Source organism: Lycium barbarum, chromosome 6 (assembly GCF_019175385.1).
Source record: "Lycium barbarum isolate Lr01 chromosome 6, ASM1917538v2, whole genome shotgun sequence".
Lineage (NCBI taxonomy): Eukaryota > Viridiplantae > Streptophyta > Magnoliopsida > Solanales > Solanaceae > Lycium > Lycium barbarum.
In genome coordinates, this window is record NC_083342.1 from 111,761,666 (window position 1) to 111,783,601 (window position 21,936).

At 33.7% G+C, this 21,936-nt stretch overlaps 1 protein-coding gene and 1 non-coding gene across 2 annotated transcripts; one reads left to right on the forward strand and one right to left on the reverse strand.

Annotated features, from left to right (window-relative positions):
• The first annotated feature begins 10,359 nt into the window (after nucleotides 1-10,359).
• On the forward strand, nucleotides 10,360-11,456 carry LOC132599982 (uncharacterized). Its single transcript, XM_060313123.1, has one exon. It carries the CDS (start codon nucleotides 10,442-10,444, stop codon nucleotides 11,255-11,257), a length of 816 nt encoding a protein of 271 aa, XP_060169106.1. The 5' UTR covers nucleotides 10,360-10,441; the 3' UTR covers nucleotides 11,258-11,456.
• A 10,388-nt stretch (nucleotides 11,457-21,844) lies between these two features.
• TRNAL-CAA (transfer RNA leucine (anticodon CAA)) lies at nucleotides 21,845-21,928 on the reverse strand. The gene has a single exon. It is a non-coding gene; the product is annotated as a tRNA-Leu (tRNA).
• Nucleotides 21,929-21,936: the final 8 nt, after the last annotated feature.

Genomic DNA, 21,936 nt, shown 5'->3' on the forward strand with positions numbered 1-21,936 from the left:
TACATTTTAATTTAGTCCCTGTTATATTTAAGTAAGCGCATTAAATTTTCAATCAACTGAGTTATGCGCCTTGGCTTGTGAATATTAACAAATGTACTATAATTAATAACTGTTCCGCCATTTAATTGTTCATGTATCATGTTATTCTTGTATTGTTACACCACATTTAACAGTGAGGGACCAAAAATACACATTTTTAATTAAATGAAGGTTAAATATGTTGAGTTATATAATCACAAGTACCGAAAGGAGAATTTACCAATAACGTGGGCACCAAAGGTGCTATTATCCCTTTAAATTATTATACTAGGATTAATCTTTTTTCTTTTTGAAAAGTTATAGGATTAATCTTTGGTTTGTGCTTCTGGAATAGTCACGGTTAAGTAGGGTTTATGTTGTCTTTTCCTTCGTTTGTCTTCTCCGTCCAAAGTCTTTTTGATGGTAAAACAAAGGCAAAGTTTGTCCTATTAAATAGAGATAAGGCATAGACACATATAAACTAAACTGTCAGTTACGTAGCTTAATTATGCAGTTTTCATATCATCTTGGTGAACTTATTTTTTTTCGTATTATTTACTTCTTTATTAATTACTTAATAAAGAAAATAAATTAAAACATATCATTTGCATACATGCACACACCTATACTAGATAAAAAAAAAATAAGGATCTTAATGTCTTGTTTCATTTGATTCTTTCGAACCCAAATTCATTGGACATCATTGGCTCTCATGTCTCAGCCCCTTTATGTATTGTTGGATTTTCAATTTTATATATGTTGTATATACTTTAATGGAGAATGAATTTTTCGGCCCTTTTTATAGCGAAAATGTTCTTTGCATCTAATATACATGAGAGGCGTGAATCTCATTTATTTCAATATGTTCTATGCAGAATGCTTAGGCTTGACTTTATTCCTTATGAAGAATTCTTGATTATAAAGAGATGTTGAAAACGAAAAATACGATAAAAGTAAATTCAAGAGGTAAATAATACGAAAAAAATAAATTCATGGGATAACAAGACTTTCGCATAGTTTAGATGTGTAAGGAGTAATTTCACAAATAATTTAAGTATGTTTCTCTGTTTTATCCATATTAAATAAGACTAGCCCACTTGATAAACATTTAAGATTCTAACTTCTAAGATGCAAGTCTTTTAAACTACGAAAGAAAACTATATGAACTCTGTTCACAAATCCTCTTTCAAACACTAGCTCCTAAATGAAATGGACCAGTGGCTTCAGCACTGATAATAGTCGGTAAGAAAAAAGAGTTCTCATTATCTCCAGTTATCAGGAAAAATATGTGGTTAGACAAAGGTAACTATGCTATGGCATGACTTGTTAAAGATGGTTTAATATTGAAGTTCTCAACTCTTAAAATGCATTTCTGGAGAAAGGACCAAATAGAGAACAGTAATTTTTTAGGCTTAACAGCTCTAATCTAGATAAGCCCATTGATTCAGCAGCATGTGCATTCACTGATTATAGAAGTACATATTGGGTAGTCTAACTTATTTTTTTTTGGCTTATAAGCTGCTTTAGATAAGTTAAGTCAAATAGACCCAATTATTTTTTTGAACTTATTTTAAGCACAAAATGATTTTAAGCTGGCCAGTCAAACACTCAAAAAAACTGAAAACAGCTTATAAGCAACTTATAAGCCAATCCAAACGGGCTCATACTCTTCTGGGAACTCCAGTTCACATTTTCTACATCCATTAATAATTAATATCATTAGCAGTCTATAAATTAAGTAATGTAACATTGGTGTAGTCTTCTGCTATTGGCTCCGTCAAAGTAAATATCAAATGCTGAGACAAAGCTTAGATCTTTAGCATAACATAACACAAATGGGATAACTGTTGAGATTGAATTCTTGAATTGCATATAGGAAGAGGGTATAATATGAACAATGATTTTTTATCCTGTTATGCTAGTGGTTAGACTTTTTCTTTTCATGTCAAAAACGGGTTTAATACCAGAAAGAAATATTTACCCGTTCAGGTTATTTTCACACACCCCTAAAATATTGGGAAAAATTATGGTGCGAATTGCCCTTCTTTTGGGGTGGTCTTTAAATTTTGCCCCTCATATTTGAAATTTTTAAATTTTGCCCTTCGGCTAAAACTCATGGGTTCCAGGTTCGAACCCCCACTCAGTCAAAAAATTTTAAAAAAATCGCTAGACAGAGTTTAAATTTCGCTATGCCCCCACCGGCATACACTTGTTAAGGAATTACCAAAGTTATGCCGGACCCGGCATACTTATGCCTTATGGGCAGACTTGGCATAAGTATGCCGGATCCGGCATAACTTTGGTAATTCCTTCACAAACTTATGCCGGATCCGGCATACTTATGGGCAAACTTTTAGTTAAGCCTTAACTAAAAGTTTTTTCCTAGTTATGCCTTATGGGGTAGACTTTTAGTTAAGGCATAACTAAAAGTATGCCCCATAAGGCATAATTTTTCCTTAAGACATAGACTTTGTTTTATAAGTCAAATTTGATTTGTTCAAACTCTGCATATTGGCAACCAAATTGAACTTAACATCAGTAAAGCAGTAACGCTGGGAAAGAAACAGATCATACATTGGCAGAAACAAAGCATGCTCATAAAAGGCTGATATTGTTTTTATATTTTATCTACTGGTGCATCGTAGGATGTGTCAATTTGCACAACTTGGTAAGTGCAAATACTAATAGACTGAGGTACATTTGCAACATTTTAAGACCTGAATATGCATTAAGATACATTTAGGTAGAACAGAACATCCACATTCTTTATTGGTTTGTTATGATTTACTGGTCTGGTCCCATTAAAAGTTTGTCCATAAATATGGCTGACCCGGCATAAACTTGTTAAGGAATTATCAAAATTATGCGGGACCCGGCATAAACTTGTTAAGGAATTACCAAAGTTATGTCGGACTCGGCATAAACTTGTTAAGGAATTACCAAAGTTATGCCGGACCCGGCATACTTATGCCAAGTCTGCCCATAAGACAGAGTATGCCGGGTCCGGCATAACTTTGGTAATTCCTTAACAAATGTATGTTGGGTCCGGCATACACACGACTCAAATCTTGCCTTGCAATTTTTTTTTAATTTATGCTTGAGCAGGGGTTCGAACCCAGAACCTCATGATTTCTGCGTGAACGCTCAGGGTTGCAACGCAAAGGGCAAAAATTAAAGACCAGCAATATGAGGGGCATAATTTAAAGACCACAAATATGAGGGGCAAAATTTAAAGACCACTCCAAAAGAAGGGCAATCCGCGCAAAAAAATGATTGGGTGTGGGGGAGGGGGAATAGGCCCATTTTGCCTTGCAGCCCAATTCTCATGTGGGTGTGAGCCCTAGGCTCTTTACAATCAATGAGGGGCGCTCTCCCTTTTGAGATACCATGTTTTCTTCCAACATAAAATACCCTGCATCCAAAAGAATTAAAAAAAAAAAAAAAAACTACAGAGAGATTTAGACAATTAAATAGGCAGCACAATAGAGATATAATGGTGAATCTTTGGTTTCCCCAAGAATCATTTTTGCTAGAGGTCTTCATACTACTATAGATACATAATAACTTGACCAACTACTTGTGAAACAACGGAGATACTTTTAATTAATACAATGACAATACATTAATTTTAACAATAACTTATACAACAATCAAATTGGCAGGATGATGGGTAATAGGTCTGCTAGATTTTATAGATACATCTTCTGGAGTTTACGCCATGACATAACAGGATATGATGAAAGCAATGTCAAATTTGTGGATTTTAAAATTGAGAACATGCTGCCTTTTGAAATAAGTCATGAATGAATAATATTTGTTAACATAGAAGGCATGTCTTGCACCGTTCTATCACAACGAATAGACATTTTGAAGCATGCAAGAAAAATATTTGTTAGTCATGTTGAAGCATGCAAGAATAATATATGGATTTTTTGTAATGCCTTCTTTTTTCTCAAAACTTGAATGTAATCTTGATCTTGAGTGAGCCATTAAAGGATCTATATCCATTCTATAAAGAACTTTAATTTTTAAACCCCTATATTGTCAATATTATGCTGTGAAATAGATATTAGAAAGGACTACTCTTAATGGTAAGACGAGATAAAACTAATGAGAAAAAGTGTCTGCTCCCTAAACCTGTTAACCGGTTTGAACCGGACCGGTAACCGGTTAACAAATCGGCCGGTTTTCGGTTAAAAAACCGGAACCGGCCACCGGTTCCGGCTAAAAAACCGGAACTGGCCACCGGTTCCGGTTTACCGATTAAAAACCCGAAACCGGAACCGGTCCGGTTCAAACACGTCCAAAACCTCTTTTTTTTGTTTTTTGTATAGTATATATATATATTATAGTATTTATTAGTATATTGTAGGTATATTTACATATGTTATATAAGTTTATAAGTAAAGTTTATATATTTACTGACTAACAGACTAACAGCAAGTCAGCAATACAGCATATACGTGTATATATATATATATATATATTAAGTTATATGCTTAAGTTATACTACATATACCTAAAATATAGTAAGAATATACTTATATATATATCAATATACTTAGGTTATATAACTTATATATAATAAGTTATATGTATACTATATATACTTATAACTTATATATTATAACTTAAGTTATTTATAGCTTAATTTTTTTCTAAGTTTATAAATTCGTATATATATATATATATATATATATATGTTTAAGTTATATGTATACTATATATTATAAGTATATTCTTAGTATATTTTAGTTATTTTTCAAGTATATAACTTTCTAGTTATTAATTTAAGTAGATGTATATTATAAGTATATTCTTAGTATATTTTAGTTATTTTTCAAGTATATAACTTTCTAGTTTTTAATTTAAGTAGATGTATATTATAAGTATATTCTTAGTATATTTTAGGTATATTCCTAACTTAATATAAGTAAAAATATGAACACAAGTAAATAAAAGAAAGCTCAATGAGCCATATATTTTATTCATTCTTGGATAACATTTATTTGTAAGTTGTAGTTTTTTTTAACTTGCAAATAATACATGAGTTGCAAAGAAATAGTAGAATAATAAAATCACTAATTCTCAATCATTTGGTTAATTCCCCCCATATCATATTCGACCATGGAGATATCTTCAAAGTCTTCCATTTGGTCCGGTCCACTTGCTATCAAATCTTCAATCTCTTTCTCTTCGCCTTCCTCCGCTTCTAAGTTTTGGTTGCGTCGCTCCGATCTAATCCAATCGCGAATGCACACTAGTACTTGCAAGCTAAAGCCGGATAATGAGTGTCTATGGTCTCAAATTTGTTGTCTTCCTTGGCTAAATGCACTCTCCGAAGCCACGATTGATACTTGAACCGTAAGGATATCTCGAGCCATTCTTGAGAGTATCGGATGACTTGCCTTGTATTTCTTCCACCATGCTAAGACGTCCAACTCATCTAGTTCCTTGTATCCACATTTGGCTGCATCAAATAAAAGTTATATTCATCAAAGTTTGCACTACAAGAAGGAGTTGGCTGTGAATGTAAAACTTTTAAATGCGACAAACCCGACAAGCCCTTTTTGCTACTTTGAGAAGTAGTAGGACGTGGAGCAATGGGTGTAGCATTTTCTTCCAAATTAGAATAATGAGTAAAATCTTTTCTAAACTCGTCATCAATAGCGAGTTCGGCTTCAGCTAAAGATAGTTGAACTCCCTCTTCAATTTCTAAAAATATATAAATTTGACCAACCAATGCTTTAGTATAAGACACTTTTAAACAAGGATGTAAAAGAGAACCCAATATAAATAAAGTTGGGATGGGAAAAAAATATTTCTTAAATTTTGTTGTCATATCAAAAATAGCCGCTTGATAACCGGGTTTATATTTATACTCTTGTAAAACTCTAGCTATTTCCGCTAAGTAGGCTAAAATTTCGGTTACCGTGGGATAAAATTGTTTAGAAAAAACAAGAGTTGCATTATAAAAAAATTCTAAAAGTTCAACACATTCCTTAACATCTTCCCAATGCGTAAAATTTAACCAATCATCATTATTAATATTATATTTGTTGTGAACTTGTTGTATGGGAATCCTATACTCATATGCTTGTTGTAGCATAATGTGAGTGTAGTTCCACCTAGTCTCAATTTCTACTTGAATTTTTTTAGGTTTAAGGTTATTTTCCACACAACAATTCTTAAAATCTCTAAGTCTTCCCCTATTAGCATTACAAAAAAGAAACGCAACCGCCTCTCTAACTTTTTAAATAGAATCGTCAAAACGCACAAGGCCATCTTTAACAATTAAGTTTAAAATGTGACAACTACATCTCACATGAAAAATATTTTTTAGCGGAGGGTTTAATTCTCTTTTTAAAAGACCAATCGCCTTTGTATTATTAGAAGCATTATCTAAAGCAATACAAAGTGTTTTTCTATACGTGTTAAAAAATCTCACAATAGTAGACATTGAATCCGCTAAAAAATTTCCATCGTAACGACCTTTTCCTTCATCATATAAAAAAGATATAATTTTTTTTTTGCATAACCTAATTGTCATCAACCCAATGACATGTAATAGCAAAAAAATCCAACTTGTTAAGACTAAGACCCAAATCAGCGGTAAGAGAAACATTACAATTTAAAGAATTAAACACATGACGCAAATAAAATCTATATTTTTTATACAAATCTACAAGTACTTCTAGGAATACCCTCAAATAACGGATTATAACAACGTTGAATGTAACTAACAAACCCCAAACCCAAAGGAAAGAAAAATAGTAAACAATCATAAGCTACCATTTTAGCTATTTCTACACGCTCTTTTTTCTTGTCATACTTAAGAATTTTACCGATTCGTGGGTCTATCGTCATTTGAATACCCCCCACATTTGAACCCGTTTGCTCTCCCCTAACATCCATATGTTTCTTTCTCATATGAGCATTTAGTGTACCCGTTCCACCATCCTTACTAGTTTCTTGCCTAGAAGCAAATACTTGTCCACATAGGGTACATTTAGCTGTTTGGCTTTCCCTATCCTTAGTCATAAATTTCCAAATTTTAGCAGTTGGCTTACAAGTTCTAGGCGGTTTGTCTTGTGTATGTGATTGTGCAGGACATGTATCTCCTATGATATTTTCGGGGGCTTGTGTTTCATCATCATCATCATCATCAATTTCATTAAAAGTGTCGGTATAATGTTGTTGCATTGCCTCATGACCTAAAAGTGGATTATTTCCACCAACATCAATACCTAAATTAGGTGTTTCTTCCACAAATGTTTCCTCATTAATCCTATCCCTAACAATACCACTACTACCGGCACCACGTCTAAATCTCTTCGCCATTATTAAATAGAATTAATTTAAATCACACTCAAATAAATCACAAGAAAATAAATTGCAACAAATTAAATTGATAGAATTAAATTGCGTAAATTAAATTGCGAAAAATAAAGATAGAGTTGGAACTAAGGTACCAAATTGCCGGACTAATTTCCAACAAAGTGAAGGCGGCTAGAATTGCAAATCCACCAAAGCTACTTCGGATTGTTGCAAAATCACCAACTCCACCAACAATATTATAATTGCAAAATTAATAATTGAAACTATAATAAGACTTTATAATATTTATTTGAGAGAAATTTAAAGTGGCTAATTGTTGCAAAGTAACTATAATTGAGAGATTGAGATTTGAGAGAAAGAGAAGAGTGAATTGATGTGGATTAAAATGAAAATGAAGAGGGGTTTATATAGGGGTGGGGGATGGGTTAAAGTGTTAAAAAAAAAGTTTGAGGGGTTGGGGGGGGGGGGGGGGAATGGGTTTGGGACCGTTTGGCAACGGCCATTTTTGCAAATGGACCGTTGGCCAACGGTCCAACAGAGCAGCCCAACGGCTCTATTTAAAAAAATAAATAATTAATTCCACCGGTTTAACCGGTCCGGTTTCCGGTTCTAAAAAAATTGAAACCGGACCGGTATATAATAAACGGTTAACCGGAACCGGTTGAACCGGTTCCGGTTCCAGTTAACCCGAACGGTTGACGGGTTTACTGCTCCCTGAATTTAATAGAAGCATTATTGTAAATATCACATCCATGCTTGTGAAGATTTCAGTGTCAAAATGAGGCTTGTTTTTGTATGCATAAATCCCTTTATTCTCCTCACACTGCACTTTACCATTCTTGTGGTGATATTGTGGCCTTAATCATGGTACACAACATTAACAACTTTCTTTTGTTTGGTCAGAAAAGACAATTATGAATTCTAATATATAATGGAAATTGTCTGTTTGAGATGACTGATATTTGGCCTTGAAATTGCCATATGTTGTTCCATTTTTTTTTAAAAAAAATTGGCACCTAACTAATAGGCAAGTAGTTAGCAGACAAATCCTGTTCCTTTGGGCAAACAAGTAGGGACCTTTGAAATCAGTTCTAGCCTCTGATTCTGCTTTTTCTCCCAACAAACTAGGGACACTGTGTCTGTTCTTTTCTCTTTTTCCTTTATTTCTTTTCCTTTTCTTACAATTTCAAGATTCTTTTAGTTTTTACAGTAATGTGTACAGAAAAAAAGATAAAAGAATCATAGCTCCAGAACTAATTTTCATTCGAGTGAAAGTCATTTAACTGTTTAAGGCATTTTCCTTTTTTTTTTTCTTCTGCAAAATTTTCGTTGGTCAATGACTAAAAGGCAGCGTAATAAAGCATCAATACGCATTCATACCATAATTAAATCAATCTTCTTATAGAAATAAAACAAAAACATTAAGAGCTTCGAGCCAATACAGATTGAGAAGATTGACTCAAGAACCAATTTCATTAATTTTCAGCTTGATTGCAGAATTCAGACCTAACCATTAAGTAAGAAGTGATGAGAACGATAGAACTTGCGTGAATGCAAAAGATTCTATTGAAAAAATAATCGTGCTAAAATACTGCTAACAAGAATTGATATTTTTAATTCTGTGCTATCAAACTAAACTAATTAGACTTCATAGTTTGTTTAACTATGACTTCAATTACCCATTCCTTTAGCTGCGTTTGAAACCTTTTGGCTACATTCTGGGGTCAGTATGTCTTGGTCTGTAAATACTTCTTCTCTCTTACTAACTTGTTGCCTCATTTGTTTCTTTTTGTCTATTTGAGTCCTAACAGTCAAGAGACAGATAATACTAATACTTTAAGACAATCATTTTTCTACCAGAAGCATGTAGGAAGCAGCAACTTGTATTAAAAATGGCAAAGGGCAAATAATATCACTATCTGAAGCATGGTCAATGGCTCCAACATGCCTGCTATTAGTTGCAAATTTTTAATAGTAATAGTATCTCCTTACACCATTCCTGCCGAAAACGAGTATCATATCCATATGTCATCAAATTGGCATTTAGTAAAATTTTGGTCAATATGAAAAGTTAAGTTTAAATAATACATTACTTAATATATCTCTAGAACTAGAACACCTCAGCACTGCATTTAATTTACTGATCCATATTTTCTCATTTTTTTCTTAAATAACTCCATAACTCCAAAGTGGGCTATTACTAGGATTTTATTAAATGCTAAGTTCTTGATTTATCATAGTTTAACATTCTTTGGAGTTATGCTTTTGTTTCTTTTCATTTCTTGCTGTTTTAAAATAACTGTTTTAATTCTAACGAGTAATGGGGCTGCAGAAATATTAATCTTGTATTTAGTTGGACGGCAGTGATAACATTAGGTGCTACATATACAGCAAAAAACAAGAAAAAAGAAGAATTCAAAAGATAAACTAACACATAAATATGATGATTACTTTGAGAAAACAAAAAAAGAAAGAAAAAAAAAAGAGATCAATTGTCCAAATTAGTTGCTTCCTTTGATATGCATGGAACATGTGTTGCTGCTAAAACTTGTTGAAATTAGAAAATCTATGCAATATGTCACAGTAAAACAAGTTCATGTGATTGGATCAATCCTTAGACAAGCATTAGATAAAGATTGACTTATATAGACCGACTGAAAAATATCAAAAGATAATGGTAAAAAACACACCTGAACTATAATTTTTTTTTGTCTCACACCTAAACTATCAGTTGCTCCTTTTTCCTACTTGAACTATCATCGTCTATGTATTAAAACACACCTAATTGAGTAGATGGTGATGATAGTTCAAGTAGGAGAAGGAACAATTGATAGTTGACCTAGTCAATTTCGAGGTATGATTTAATACATAAATGGTGATAATTCTGGTAGGAAAAAAAACAATTGATAGTTGAGAACTGAAACTCGCGAAAAAAATATAGACAAGTGTGTTTTTGACCATTAACTCAAATATAAATATATTTTAATGTGTTGTATCGTGCAACCTGTCTTATTTCCCTGTAAACTCTTTATATAAGCATCTCTTTTCCCTTTTCCTTTCTTCACATATTATAGTACTATTCAACATGGAAAATTCCCAACAACCTCTTGCCACAGAAAGTTTTTCATATAGCTGGTTGTTGAACAGAAAACCTTCCATTGATGGCCTAACAGAATCCCCTAGACCCTCTTATAATAGTGATGATGATCATGATGATGAGGAACACCTAAAGTTTATCGCTTATTCGAAAAGATTCCTGGAAGAAGCCCAAAACTTCAACTTTGATGTTCATCCTGTTTCTGAATCTGTCCATGCTGATGAAATTTTCTCTGATGGACACATCATGCCTCTGTATCATGATAGATCAAAGATTGAATCTTTTCAAGAAACCTCCAATAATTTCAATACTTCATCAATTTCCACACCTATCTCTACAGTTTCTTCTGGAACTAGCCAAGCTGATTTTCTTGAAAAATGGAGGAAATTTTCTGGCAGAATCTTGGTTAAGTGGTATAGACTCATCAAGCCATTTTGTAAAAATTTAGGAAGTTCAAGAAAAAGTACTGCAAAAGTTGATGATCTTCAAAGAAAAGTAAGTGAAATTCAAAGCTGCAAGAATACTACTGCTGATTCTTCATCATTTCAGGGATCTCCTCGTCGAATGATGAAATCTTATTCTGTTGTCGATTGGGCTGGAAATGGTAACGACCGAAGAAGTACTCGTACTAGTAAAGTTAAGAGTTTGAGAAAGGTGAAAAGCTGGAGCAATATTAATTCACCACAGGCTTATTCCCCTATAAAAAGTCCTTCCACTGATCATTCTACTGATGTTTGGCGCGATATGGAGAACGCGATTTCTGATGCAATTCTGCACTGTAAAAGATCACTGGAGCAATATTAATTTCATCCTTCTTTTCTTAGATGTATATTTAGATTTTCGTCCCTTGATACAAATAACTTATCATGTATCACTCAGATTCAATATTTTGTACATTCTGAGGTGAAAAAAGAAAAACAAGTTATGGTTAGGACTTACTTATATCTTATTATGTGTAGACAATCTTAATAATAATTTGGTACTCTCTTATCTTAGTTTATCATTTTGAAGTCTGTGATCCAACTTTATCAATGCTTGAGGATGGATAAAATTGGATAAAAAGTATCAGTTCTTGGAAAGATAATTTCAAAAATGAAGACTGGTGCCATAATTGGAATGAAATAATATGAGTACTTGGGCATTTTTTCCACTTTTAGCATTTTACTTGCAGAAAACTAAACAATTTTTTCATGGTCTGGGGATAAGGTTGTAAAATGCCATCAGGACCATCACATGTTTCATTTTTTTCTCTTTTTGTTCTTTTCTGGGGATGGTCTGTGCCATTTTGTGGAGCAGCTAGGAGGGATTTTGATGACAGCCCCACCACTACAAGGCTTTCTTTTTTTCTTTCTTTTTTTTTCTTGCCCGGTGTTCGGTGTCTGATTAAATCGGGATCGCATACTGCAGGGTCCATTTATGGGGGGCGACGTTTCCAACAGATTTTTTTTTTAATTCTCAAAGGATCGAACCTAAAACGTCTGGTTAAGGATTGAGAGACCCCAACCATACCATGTTGGTACTTGGTATCACTACATGTCTAGTCTAGTACTACATGTGATAGTTTTATATGGGTTGAATTAATGGAGTATGATATCACTCACATTTTTAATTAGTGCCCAATTTCGACTAAAAAATTCACAGCACTTCCATGAAGACCAATTAATCTTTTGATTCACAAAGGGTCAAATTCCTCACGTCAGAGCAGCACCGCCCCTCCAACCCCCTCCGTGCAACCCACCTCTTAAAAATAAATTAAAGAGAAGATATGGGAAATGGGGAGTCTAGGATTTGGAGTCAATGAATTTTGTTCTTTATATATGTGCTAAATTGATTCTCATACGCTCAATTAATACCACAAGAAAACTACTACGCTCGATCTCTAGGGATAGTGACACAACAAAAAGTACTCAAAAAGGGCGTTGGAGGCCTCAAACTCAACCGAAGTTGGATAATGAATTATGATCTTGCAGTTGTTTATATCAACTCAATAATTAGATAACACGTCTTCACGTGATTTAGTTAATTACTGTATATATTATGATTATCACCTTGATTTACGATGTAATCATGGTAACTTAGTATAGTTTAGTATATACACTTGACATGACCGATCAATAGATCCACTTTTGTCATATATTCCATACATCACACTAGATAGATATCAAATTCATGGAATACGATTCACTTTCAAGATGCCTTGGTGGTGAAATGGTAGACACGCGAGACTCAAAATCTCATGCTAAAGTGACCTGTGATGATAATTTTTTTAGGGTACAATATAACTAAGAAAAAATGACAAAGGCCCATTATGTTTGGGGATAAATTCAAAATGGTCCCTTACATGTATTACGAGGCAATTTTAGTCCTTTAAATTTATCAAAAGTGAACACTTTGGCCTCTATCAAATATTTATCAAGCACCAAGGGGTCGCTTGATACACGGGATAAGGTGGGATATCCTAGGATTAAATTTATACTGTCAAACAGACGCAGTATAAATTTAATCTCAGACTTAATCCTGGATATCCCACCTTATCACATCAAACTTGAGATTAATTATTCTAAAGATTATATTCTCGGGACTATAATCCCAGGATAATTTAGTTCGCAAACCAAACAACCCCTAATTAATTGTTTAATTGATTAGAAAAGAAGTTCAGCAAAAATTCTAGGTGGGAAACGGTTGTGTGAATGCTCTACTCAATTATCTGTGTAAGTCGTTCATTTCTAAAATAGGGAGAGCTGAAAACAGACATAATGGATTATTAGGGAATTGCCTGATCTAATCAAGAACCATTCCACGTTTAGCCATTAGAAATCATATCTTCCTATATCATTTGTAAACTATGCAGTAATAGTAATATTAATAATAAGAAGAAGAAAAATCAAAGATTAGTCTTCCTAACTTTTTTTGCCCTCCAAAGTTTGAAGATGTGAACTTTGTTCCTAACTATTTTGCTATTTAAAGTGTGACACTGAACCCAAGAAATTCTGCTAAGTCGTAAAACTTTCTTAAAAGAGGAAGTTAATTCGGCATTGTTGACTTAAGAAGTGGGACAGAAATGTTAAGTTGTCAAAGGAAACAAGCAAGACACAGTGGGGTCCCATGAGTGGCATTTTGTTAGGAGAAAATCCAAGAATTTATCCCCATCACTCCTTTGTTTCCATGCACAAAATTTGTTTTCTTATCCTTAAGATGCAAAACAATGCACTCCTATCAAGAAGGGAAACACCACAAAATATGCTCTTTTTATTGCATTTGAAATTTGAAAAAACATTGATTTTGGTTCTTTTGAGATTTTGAGAGGGGACCAACGTCCTTTAGACATCCTACTTGTCCCCGCTAAATGTTTTTAGCATCCATTTTCTCAATTACCAGCTCATCACTTCAAATGGTACACCTTAAAACATGGCTTTAGTTTGTTTATCGTGCGTTCATTATTGGAGATAAAACTCTTAAATCTAAATTAACTGTGTTGTACTCTGTTGCTTTTTAGAAAGCATTTGGTTGGATACGAAGTATCTACTTTACCAGAGTAATTCTGATTGTGTAATAGCCATGTGTCAAACGTTCTTCCTCCACTCTAGCAAGATGAAAGCTGCTTTGGCCAAACATTGGCCATTTTTAAGATCTAGGCATATCGGTTTCGTATACGTAATTAGTTATATAAGCGCAATTGTGCTCATGTTACACGAGTAGATAAAGAATAATAACATAGTGCATTTAGCGGCAGAGCCAAAATTTTCACAATTTTTATATATTAAGAATAATCACGTTAAAAAAATTGTTTCAAAGAAAATTAAAATAAGAGACAAACCTGGGCTTTTAATTATAGGTGACACTTAAGTTTTTTTTTTTTAGTGAAGGTGATTCAAGTTTTAATTTCAAAAGTACTTTTTTCAAAAGTACTTTTCAAAAAAGTACTTTTTTCAAAAAAAGTACTTTTGGCTAAAAACAGTTTGTATTTGACAAACTAATTTAAAAAGTACTTTTGAGCAGCAATTAGTGTTTGACCAAGCTTTTAAAAAGTGCTTCTATGTGTATATTTCTCTAAAGTACTTTTCAAAAAAGTGCTTTTGGGCAAAAGCTATTTTTTTTAGCTTCTGAAAAACTGCTTCTGCTACTCCCCAAAAGCACTTATTTTCTCCTAAAAGTTTAGCCAAACACCTCGCTTTTTTTAAAATAAGCACTTATTGAAAAAATAAGTACTTTTGGGGGAAAAATAAGCTTGGCCAAACAAGCTATAAGTGGAGGTGATAATCTTTGATTAGTGATTAAGGGGTTTTGAACTTGCCCAAAAGTTTTCATTTTGACACTTTGACCCTCAACTTTATTTTTAACACTTTGCTCCAAGTTTTATTTTTAACACTTTGCTCCCAAGTTTTATTTTTAACACTTTGACCCACCCCCGACGACCCCAAGCCCCCCTATTTTCTTTATTTATTTATTCACCCCCCTCCTCCCCACCCCCCACCCCCAAACCCCCCAAAAAAATTTTAAAAAAATTGATTTCGTTATTTATTTTCCCCCCCCCCCCACCCTCGTCCTCCTCACAAACCCCCCCCCACACACCCAAAAAAAATTGATTTTTTCTTACCAACCTCCACTCCTCCTCCCCAAAAAGAATTTAAAAAGTTTTGATATTTTTTTATTACTTTTTCACCAACCCTCTCCTCCTCCCACCCCTCACTCCCCCCCCCCCCCCCCCAAAAACGTTGTTTTTTTAAAAAAAGTCTTGAAAAGTTTTTCTTTTTGTTTTTTGGCCCCACCCCCACCCCCAACACACACACTTCAAAAAAAATCTTGAAAAGAAGTTTTGATTTTTTTGGGGGGGGGGGGGGGGGGGGGGGGGGGGGGTTGGATAAAATTCAAGTTGTTGTTGTTGTTGTTGTTGTGTGTTTGTAGTGAAATAGATGGTTCTTCTGTTGTTTTCCTGGTATGGTTCGGGGTTTAGGAAAAGATATCCAACTGATGGTTTTTTGTTCTTGTCCTGGCATTTATCTGGTTCTGTTTGTAGAAGATAACCAACAGATTTGTAGTTGTTGCGACAAATTCTAGACTTTTTGCAACAAGTAGACAATCTGTTGGACATAGCTTCAATTATTTGGTTCTGTTTGTAAAAGATATCCAACAGATTTGTAGTTGTTGTCCAAGCCGAAATGGTCCATAGTTGTTAATTGCATTGTGTTGTAATACTAGTTATTTGTTGGAACTTTATGACATTTTAATGTTGTTCTTTTTTAGAATGGTAATTTATGTTCTTGCTGCTTGTGAACTTGGTTTATATGATATGTTGATCGTGTCCAATCATAAATGTGTGTATTGTTGTTAATAAATTGCTGAACAGTTTCCAACAAGTAGTGATTTTGTTGCAACAGCTCTGTAACTTGTTGGTTCTATCCAACAAGTAACAGGACTTGTTGCAACAACTAGTAACTTGTGTTTTATCCAACTGCTAAAAGATTGCCAACAAGTAAGCAATCTGTTACAACAACTGACAGGCCTTGTTGCAGCAACTAAGTTACATGTTAGGGTTTTTCCAACAAGTGGAGTGACTTGTTGCAGAAACTGGGTAACTTGTTGTGTTTTATCCAACAAGAGTAAGGACTTGTTCAACAACTATGTCATTTGCTGCAACATATACTATAGTTGTTGCAACAGGTACTACACTTGTTGCAACAAATATTACAGTTGTTGCAACAAATACTACTTGATCCACCCATATTTAGTGATCAACAAAGGGAATCAATGATATTTAGTGATAAACAAAGGAAATCAACGATAAGTAGTGATCAATATATAATACTTAATCAATTTGATGGTATTTTGAGTCAGGAAATATGATCTACTAAGTCAGTATGCACTAAATCCAATGATCATTAGAGTGAATTGATGTGAACTACTTTATTCACTCATATTTAGTGATAAACAAATGAAATCAACGATATTTAGTGATTAATATATAATACTTAATCAATTTGATAGTACTTTGAGTCAGGAAAGATGATCTACTAAGTCAGTATGCACTAAATCGAGTGATCATTAGAGTGATTTGATGTGAACTACTTGATTCACCCATATTTAGTGTTAAACAAAGGAAATCAACGATTTTTAGTGATCAATGTATAATACCTAACCAATTTGATAGTACTTTGAGTCAGGAAAGATGATCTACTAAGTCAGTATGCACTAAATCGAGTGATCATTAGAGTGATTTGATGCGAAATACTTGATTCACCCATATTTAGTGTTAAACAAAGGAAATCAACGATATTTAGTGATCAATGTATAATACTTAATCAATTTGATGTATTTTGAGTCAGGAAAGATGATCACTAAGTCAGTATGCACTAAATCGAGTGATCATTAGAGTGATTTGATGCGAACTACTTGATTCACCCATATTTAGTGTTAAACAAATGAATCAACGATATTTAGTGATCAATGTATAATACTTAATAAATTTGATATATTTTGAGTCAGGAAAGATGATTTACTACGTCAGTATGGACTAAATCGAGTGACCATTAGAGTGATTTGATGCGAACTTCTTGATTCACCCATATTTAGTGTTAAACAAAGGAAATCAACGATATTTAGTGATGATAATATACTAACATCCTTAATGGATTAGATAGTAATTTCATGGATTAGATAGGCAATTCTAAGTGTATTCTTCTTAAATTGAGTGATCATTAGAGTGATTTGATGTGAATTACTTAATTCGACCATATTTAGTGATAAACAGATTAATTCAATGTTATTCAGCATAAACAAAGGAATTCAATGTGATCAATATCGTGAATATGTTGCAACAATGGAGGAGTTGCTGCAACATATGAGATACCTACTGCAACATATGAGTAAGTTGTTGCAACATATGAGATACCTGCTGCAACATATGAGTATGTTGTTGCAACATATGAGATACTTGCCGCAATATATGAGTAAGTTGTCGCAGCATATGAGATACCTGCCGCAACATATGAGTAAGTTGTTTGCAACATATGAGATACCTGCCGCAACATATGAGTAAGTTGTTGCAACATATGAGATACCTGCTGCAACATATTAGTAACTTGTTGTAATTTCTTCAACAAGTTTATGATCTGTTGCGACATATTTTTATTTAGTGCAATAATTTAAGCAACTGTTTGATTTTTTCCAACAAGGTGAGTAATTTGTTGCAACAACTAAGCAACTTGTTTAAAAAGATTAGTAACTTGTTGAGACAAATTAGTAACTTGTTGCAACTTCTTCAACAACTATATGATTTGTTGCATCTGTTGCAACAATTAGTAAGCAAATTAAATAAGCTCATAAACAAAAATTGTTCAACATCCACCTTGGCTCCAAATACCACAACTAATCAAAATAAATAAGTTCATAAACATCATTCACAAATAACATAAAGGACCAAAAAAAGAAAAAAGAATTTGTTCAACAACCACCTTAGCTCCAAATACCACAACTTAAGTAATAATTTGTTCAGCAACTGCCTTTTGGGGTGTAGCAGATTTCCTTGATCTACTCCATCTCCTTCATTTCCATCATTAGTTTCTTTATCTTGTAGTTCCTCTTCACTTTCTTCATTTGTATCTACTACTTCTTGGCTCTGTTCTTCCTCTCTTTCTGAGGATTGATTGTTAGTTTGGATGTCAATTTGACCATATCTTTCCTTAACATTTCCTGATTCAGAAATAGATTGTCTACTTGTTGCAACAAGTAGACCATCTGTTGCAACAACTACAAATCTGTTGGATATCTTCTACAAACAGAACTAAATAAGTGAAGTTATGTCCAACAGATTTGTAGTTGTTGCAACAGATGGTCTACTTGTTGCAACAAGTGTAGAACTTGTTGCAACAACTACAAATATGTTGGATATCTTCTACAAACAGAACCAAATAACTGAAGTTATGTCCAACAGATTAGTGAGTCGTTACAACAGATTATCTACTTGTTGCAAAAAGTGTAGAACTTGTTGCAACAACTACAAATCTGTTGGTCATCTTCTACAAATAGAACTAGATAAATACCAGGACAAGAACAAAAAAAAAAAAATTGTTGGATATCTTTTGCTAAACCCTGAACCATATCAGGATAACAACAGAAAAATCATCTATTTCACTACAAACACACAACAACAACAACTTGGATTTTATCCAAACTTTTTCTAAACTAAAAACAAATAAATCAAAACTTCTTTTCAAGATTTTTTTTTTGTTTTGGTGGGAGGGGGGGGGGGGGGGGGGGAGGGGCTGTGGTGCATAAAATTAAAAATAAAAACTTTTCAAAACTTTTTTTTTAAACAAACATTTTTCTTGGAAGGGTAAGGGGTGCAAAAAAACAAAAAGATTTTTTTTTTAAAATAATTTTTTTTGGGGGGTGGGGGCGTGAGGGGTGGGAGGAGGAGGAATGGGGGCTGGTAAAAAAAAATCAAAACTTTTTTTTTGGGGGGGGGGGGGGGGGGGTAGCAGGGGAGGAGGAGGGGGTGACTGGTGAAAAAGCAAATAAAAAATCAAAACTTTTTTTAAAAAAAATATTTTTTTTGGGTGGGGGGGGGGGGGGGAGGGTGGGGAGAAGGAAGGGGGTGGCTGGTGAAAAAAAAATTGGGTGGGAAGGGGGTAGGGGGGTGGGGACCGGTGAAAAAACAAAGAAAAAAAGGATTCAAAACTTTTTTTTTTTTGGGTGGGGAAGGGGGAGGGGCGGAGGGGGGTGGGGTGAGGGGTGGGAGGAGGGGAGCTGGTGAAAAAAAAAATTAAAAAATAAAACAAAAAATAATATTTTTTTTCGAGGGGGGGGTGGTAGGGTGAGGGGGGTTGGTGAAAAATCAAATAAAAAAGATCAATTAAAAAAAAAAAAACTGGGAGCGAGGGTGGGGGGGAGTGGTGAGAGGAGGAGAAGGGGGCTGGTGGGTTTTTTCGGATTAAGTTGGGGTATTTTTGTAGTTTACAAAAGATTAAGAAGTTTGAAAAAATATAAATAAGACCCCAATCATCTTAATCCCTAATTTAATTAAGTTTTGCTTTATTGTGGTCCGCACAAGTCACCTATACTAATTAAGAGACTTGAATGTCACCATAAGTTAAATCTTCAGACAAATCTAATATCACAAACCACAAGTGAAATTAGAGTTATGAAGCCAAACTTGAGGGGAGATTTATAAAATTATCCCTTTAGCTTTTTGACTATAATGACTTTATGGGTAAACTAGTCTGACTTTAGTCACTTCAAATAAAGAAAAGTGATTTTAGCAAGTAATTTGCCGTAGTTGACACCCCCGAACAAGATGTAATTTTTTGCCGAAGGGTTGGACACAAGGTGGCTTCGAGTGTGTTTATAAAATATGCATCGATCTGCTAACTTGTATGCCATATCCCATTCAACAAATTACTATGCAAAATCAAGAACCATGTCTTAGAGTTGGTGTAATTAACACCTACTGTCTTTTGCTTGTTGGCTTGTCGTCTTAAGCTGATGGCATACTTACTGGATTTAGGTTCATGGGCTTGTGAAATGTCTCCCCAATATTCATAGTCCAAAGCAAAAGAACAACTAGGTTGGCTAGGAAGTAGGTAACTGTAACACAGTAGCAGGGCATGTTTTTCGTAAGTGAAGAGAATTAAGTTTTAAATGCATTTCTCTTTAGGAAAACTTCCGGTATCAGTTAACTTTACAAATTAGATCGATAAGGGGACCAAAGACATTACTGTTTGTTGATGTTTTTAGTTGTCGGGTCATATCGTTTGTCTAAAAGTATAAGATTCGTTGCTTCAATAAAAGGGTTGCAGAGTGTACTAGTCATTCAAGAAAGAAATGTCTGTTTTATATGGATCATTCTAGGTGATGACAAAACTACAGAAGGACTTGTACGATTACCAGTTGGGGACCAAATGACTCTTTGTTCAAATATTAGCTTCATGAAGTCACATCAGGTTCAAGATAAATCAGCACTAGTCTCCAATGGGAAGAAAACAGAGGCTTCAGCTTTTCAACTGTGTCAATTTAAGTCCAGAAATTCCTGTCAAGTATCAGGAGAGCAGTGAAAATGAAAATGAACTCAACATATGGCCTTCTACTAGAACAATCTTCCGAGATAGCCTATCCTACACTGCATAGCCTTAGCCAAGATTTCAACAGACAATCTAAGCTCATTGACACTCACAGGAAAATCAGGACCAATCACCTAGTTCAAGGGATCCTGTGCTTTCGTAAAAAGTGTTCATGCCTTGAAAAGCTTCCGCCGTTATTTCAAATTAACCGGCATTTCTCAATGATTGTTCAAAGCAAAACTAATTTTATCAAAATTCACAATCTATGGAATCACATTGTGTATGTTGTTGTTGCAAAATTCACAATTTAAAATTGATGGATTTCCACTAGTTACTAAGTACTTACTAATATGTCTTCTTCGATGGATTTCCACTAGTTACTAAGCATGTGTTTGGACATGCGGTTTGAAACCATGAGATGAAACTAGCGTTTGGACATGCATTTCATCTCATGGTTTGCTTAAAACCTCAAATTATCCAAAAAGGCATGATTTGGGGTTTCAAATCATGATTTCAAAAAATTTAAATATAAAATTTGACCTATAAGTTTATATTTTGTAAAAAGAGACCCATAAGTTGATGAATATTTTAAACAATTACTCCCACCAACTATTTTCCAACCTCATTAACTTTCACCAACCTTTATTTATGTTTACCAACCTCATTACTATTCATGTTAAATTTTCGTTTTTATTAAACTAAAGTTTGATCAATTATTTTTTAGAAAGGCCTTCTAGTAACGTATTAATTTTGTTATGAACTATAATTTGCTCATTTGGTAAGATTGTATAAGAATTGAAAATATTTTGATAGTTTTCATAACTTTGGGGTTTTTATGTCTATAAGAGAATATACAACTTAAGATATTCAAATTATATGTTCAAACATGATTTGAAACCATAGTTTCAAACCATGTCCAAACGGCTCCTAAGTACTTACTAATATGTCTTCTTTTTCCTTGTCATTTTTGTTTTACATTGAATAAGATGAAGTGTATGATGTCAAGTTATTACAGCTCCACTTTGCATCACTTCGTGTACTGAATTGATCCTATTTAATTTTTTTAAAGAATATATTTATTAAAAAATGCAATTAGCAAAAAATAGGGAAAACAATCAAAAAGATAAACCCTTAATTGTCAGAAGTGGGATATTTAATTTTTTTAAAGAATATATTTATTAAAAAATGCAATTAGCAAAAAGTAGGGAAAACAATAAAAAAGATAAACCCTTAATTGTCAGAAGTGGGATATTTAATTTTTTTAAAGAATATATTTATTAAAAAATGCAATTAGCAAAAAGTAGGGAAAACAATCAAAAAGATAAACCCTTAAATTTGTCAGAAGTGGGATTTGAACCCACGCCCTCTCTCGAAGACCAGAACTTGAGTCTGGCGCCTTAGACCACTCGGCCATCCTGACTTGTTGTT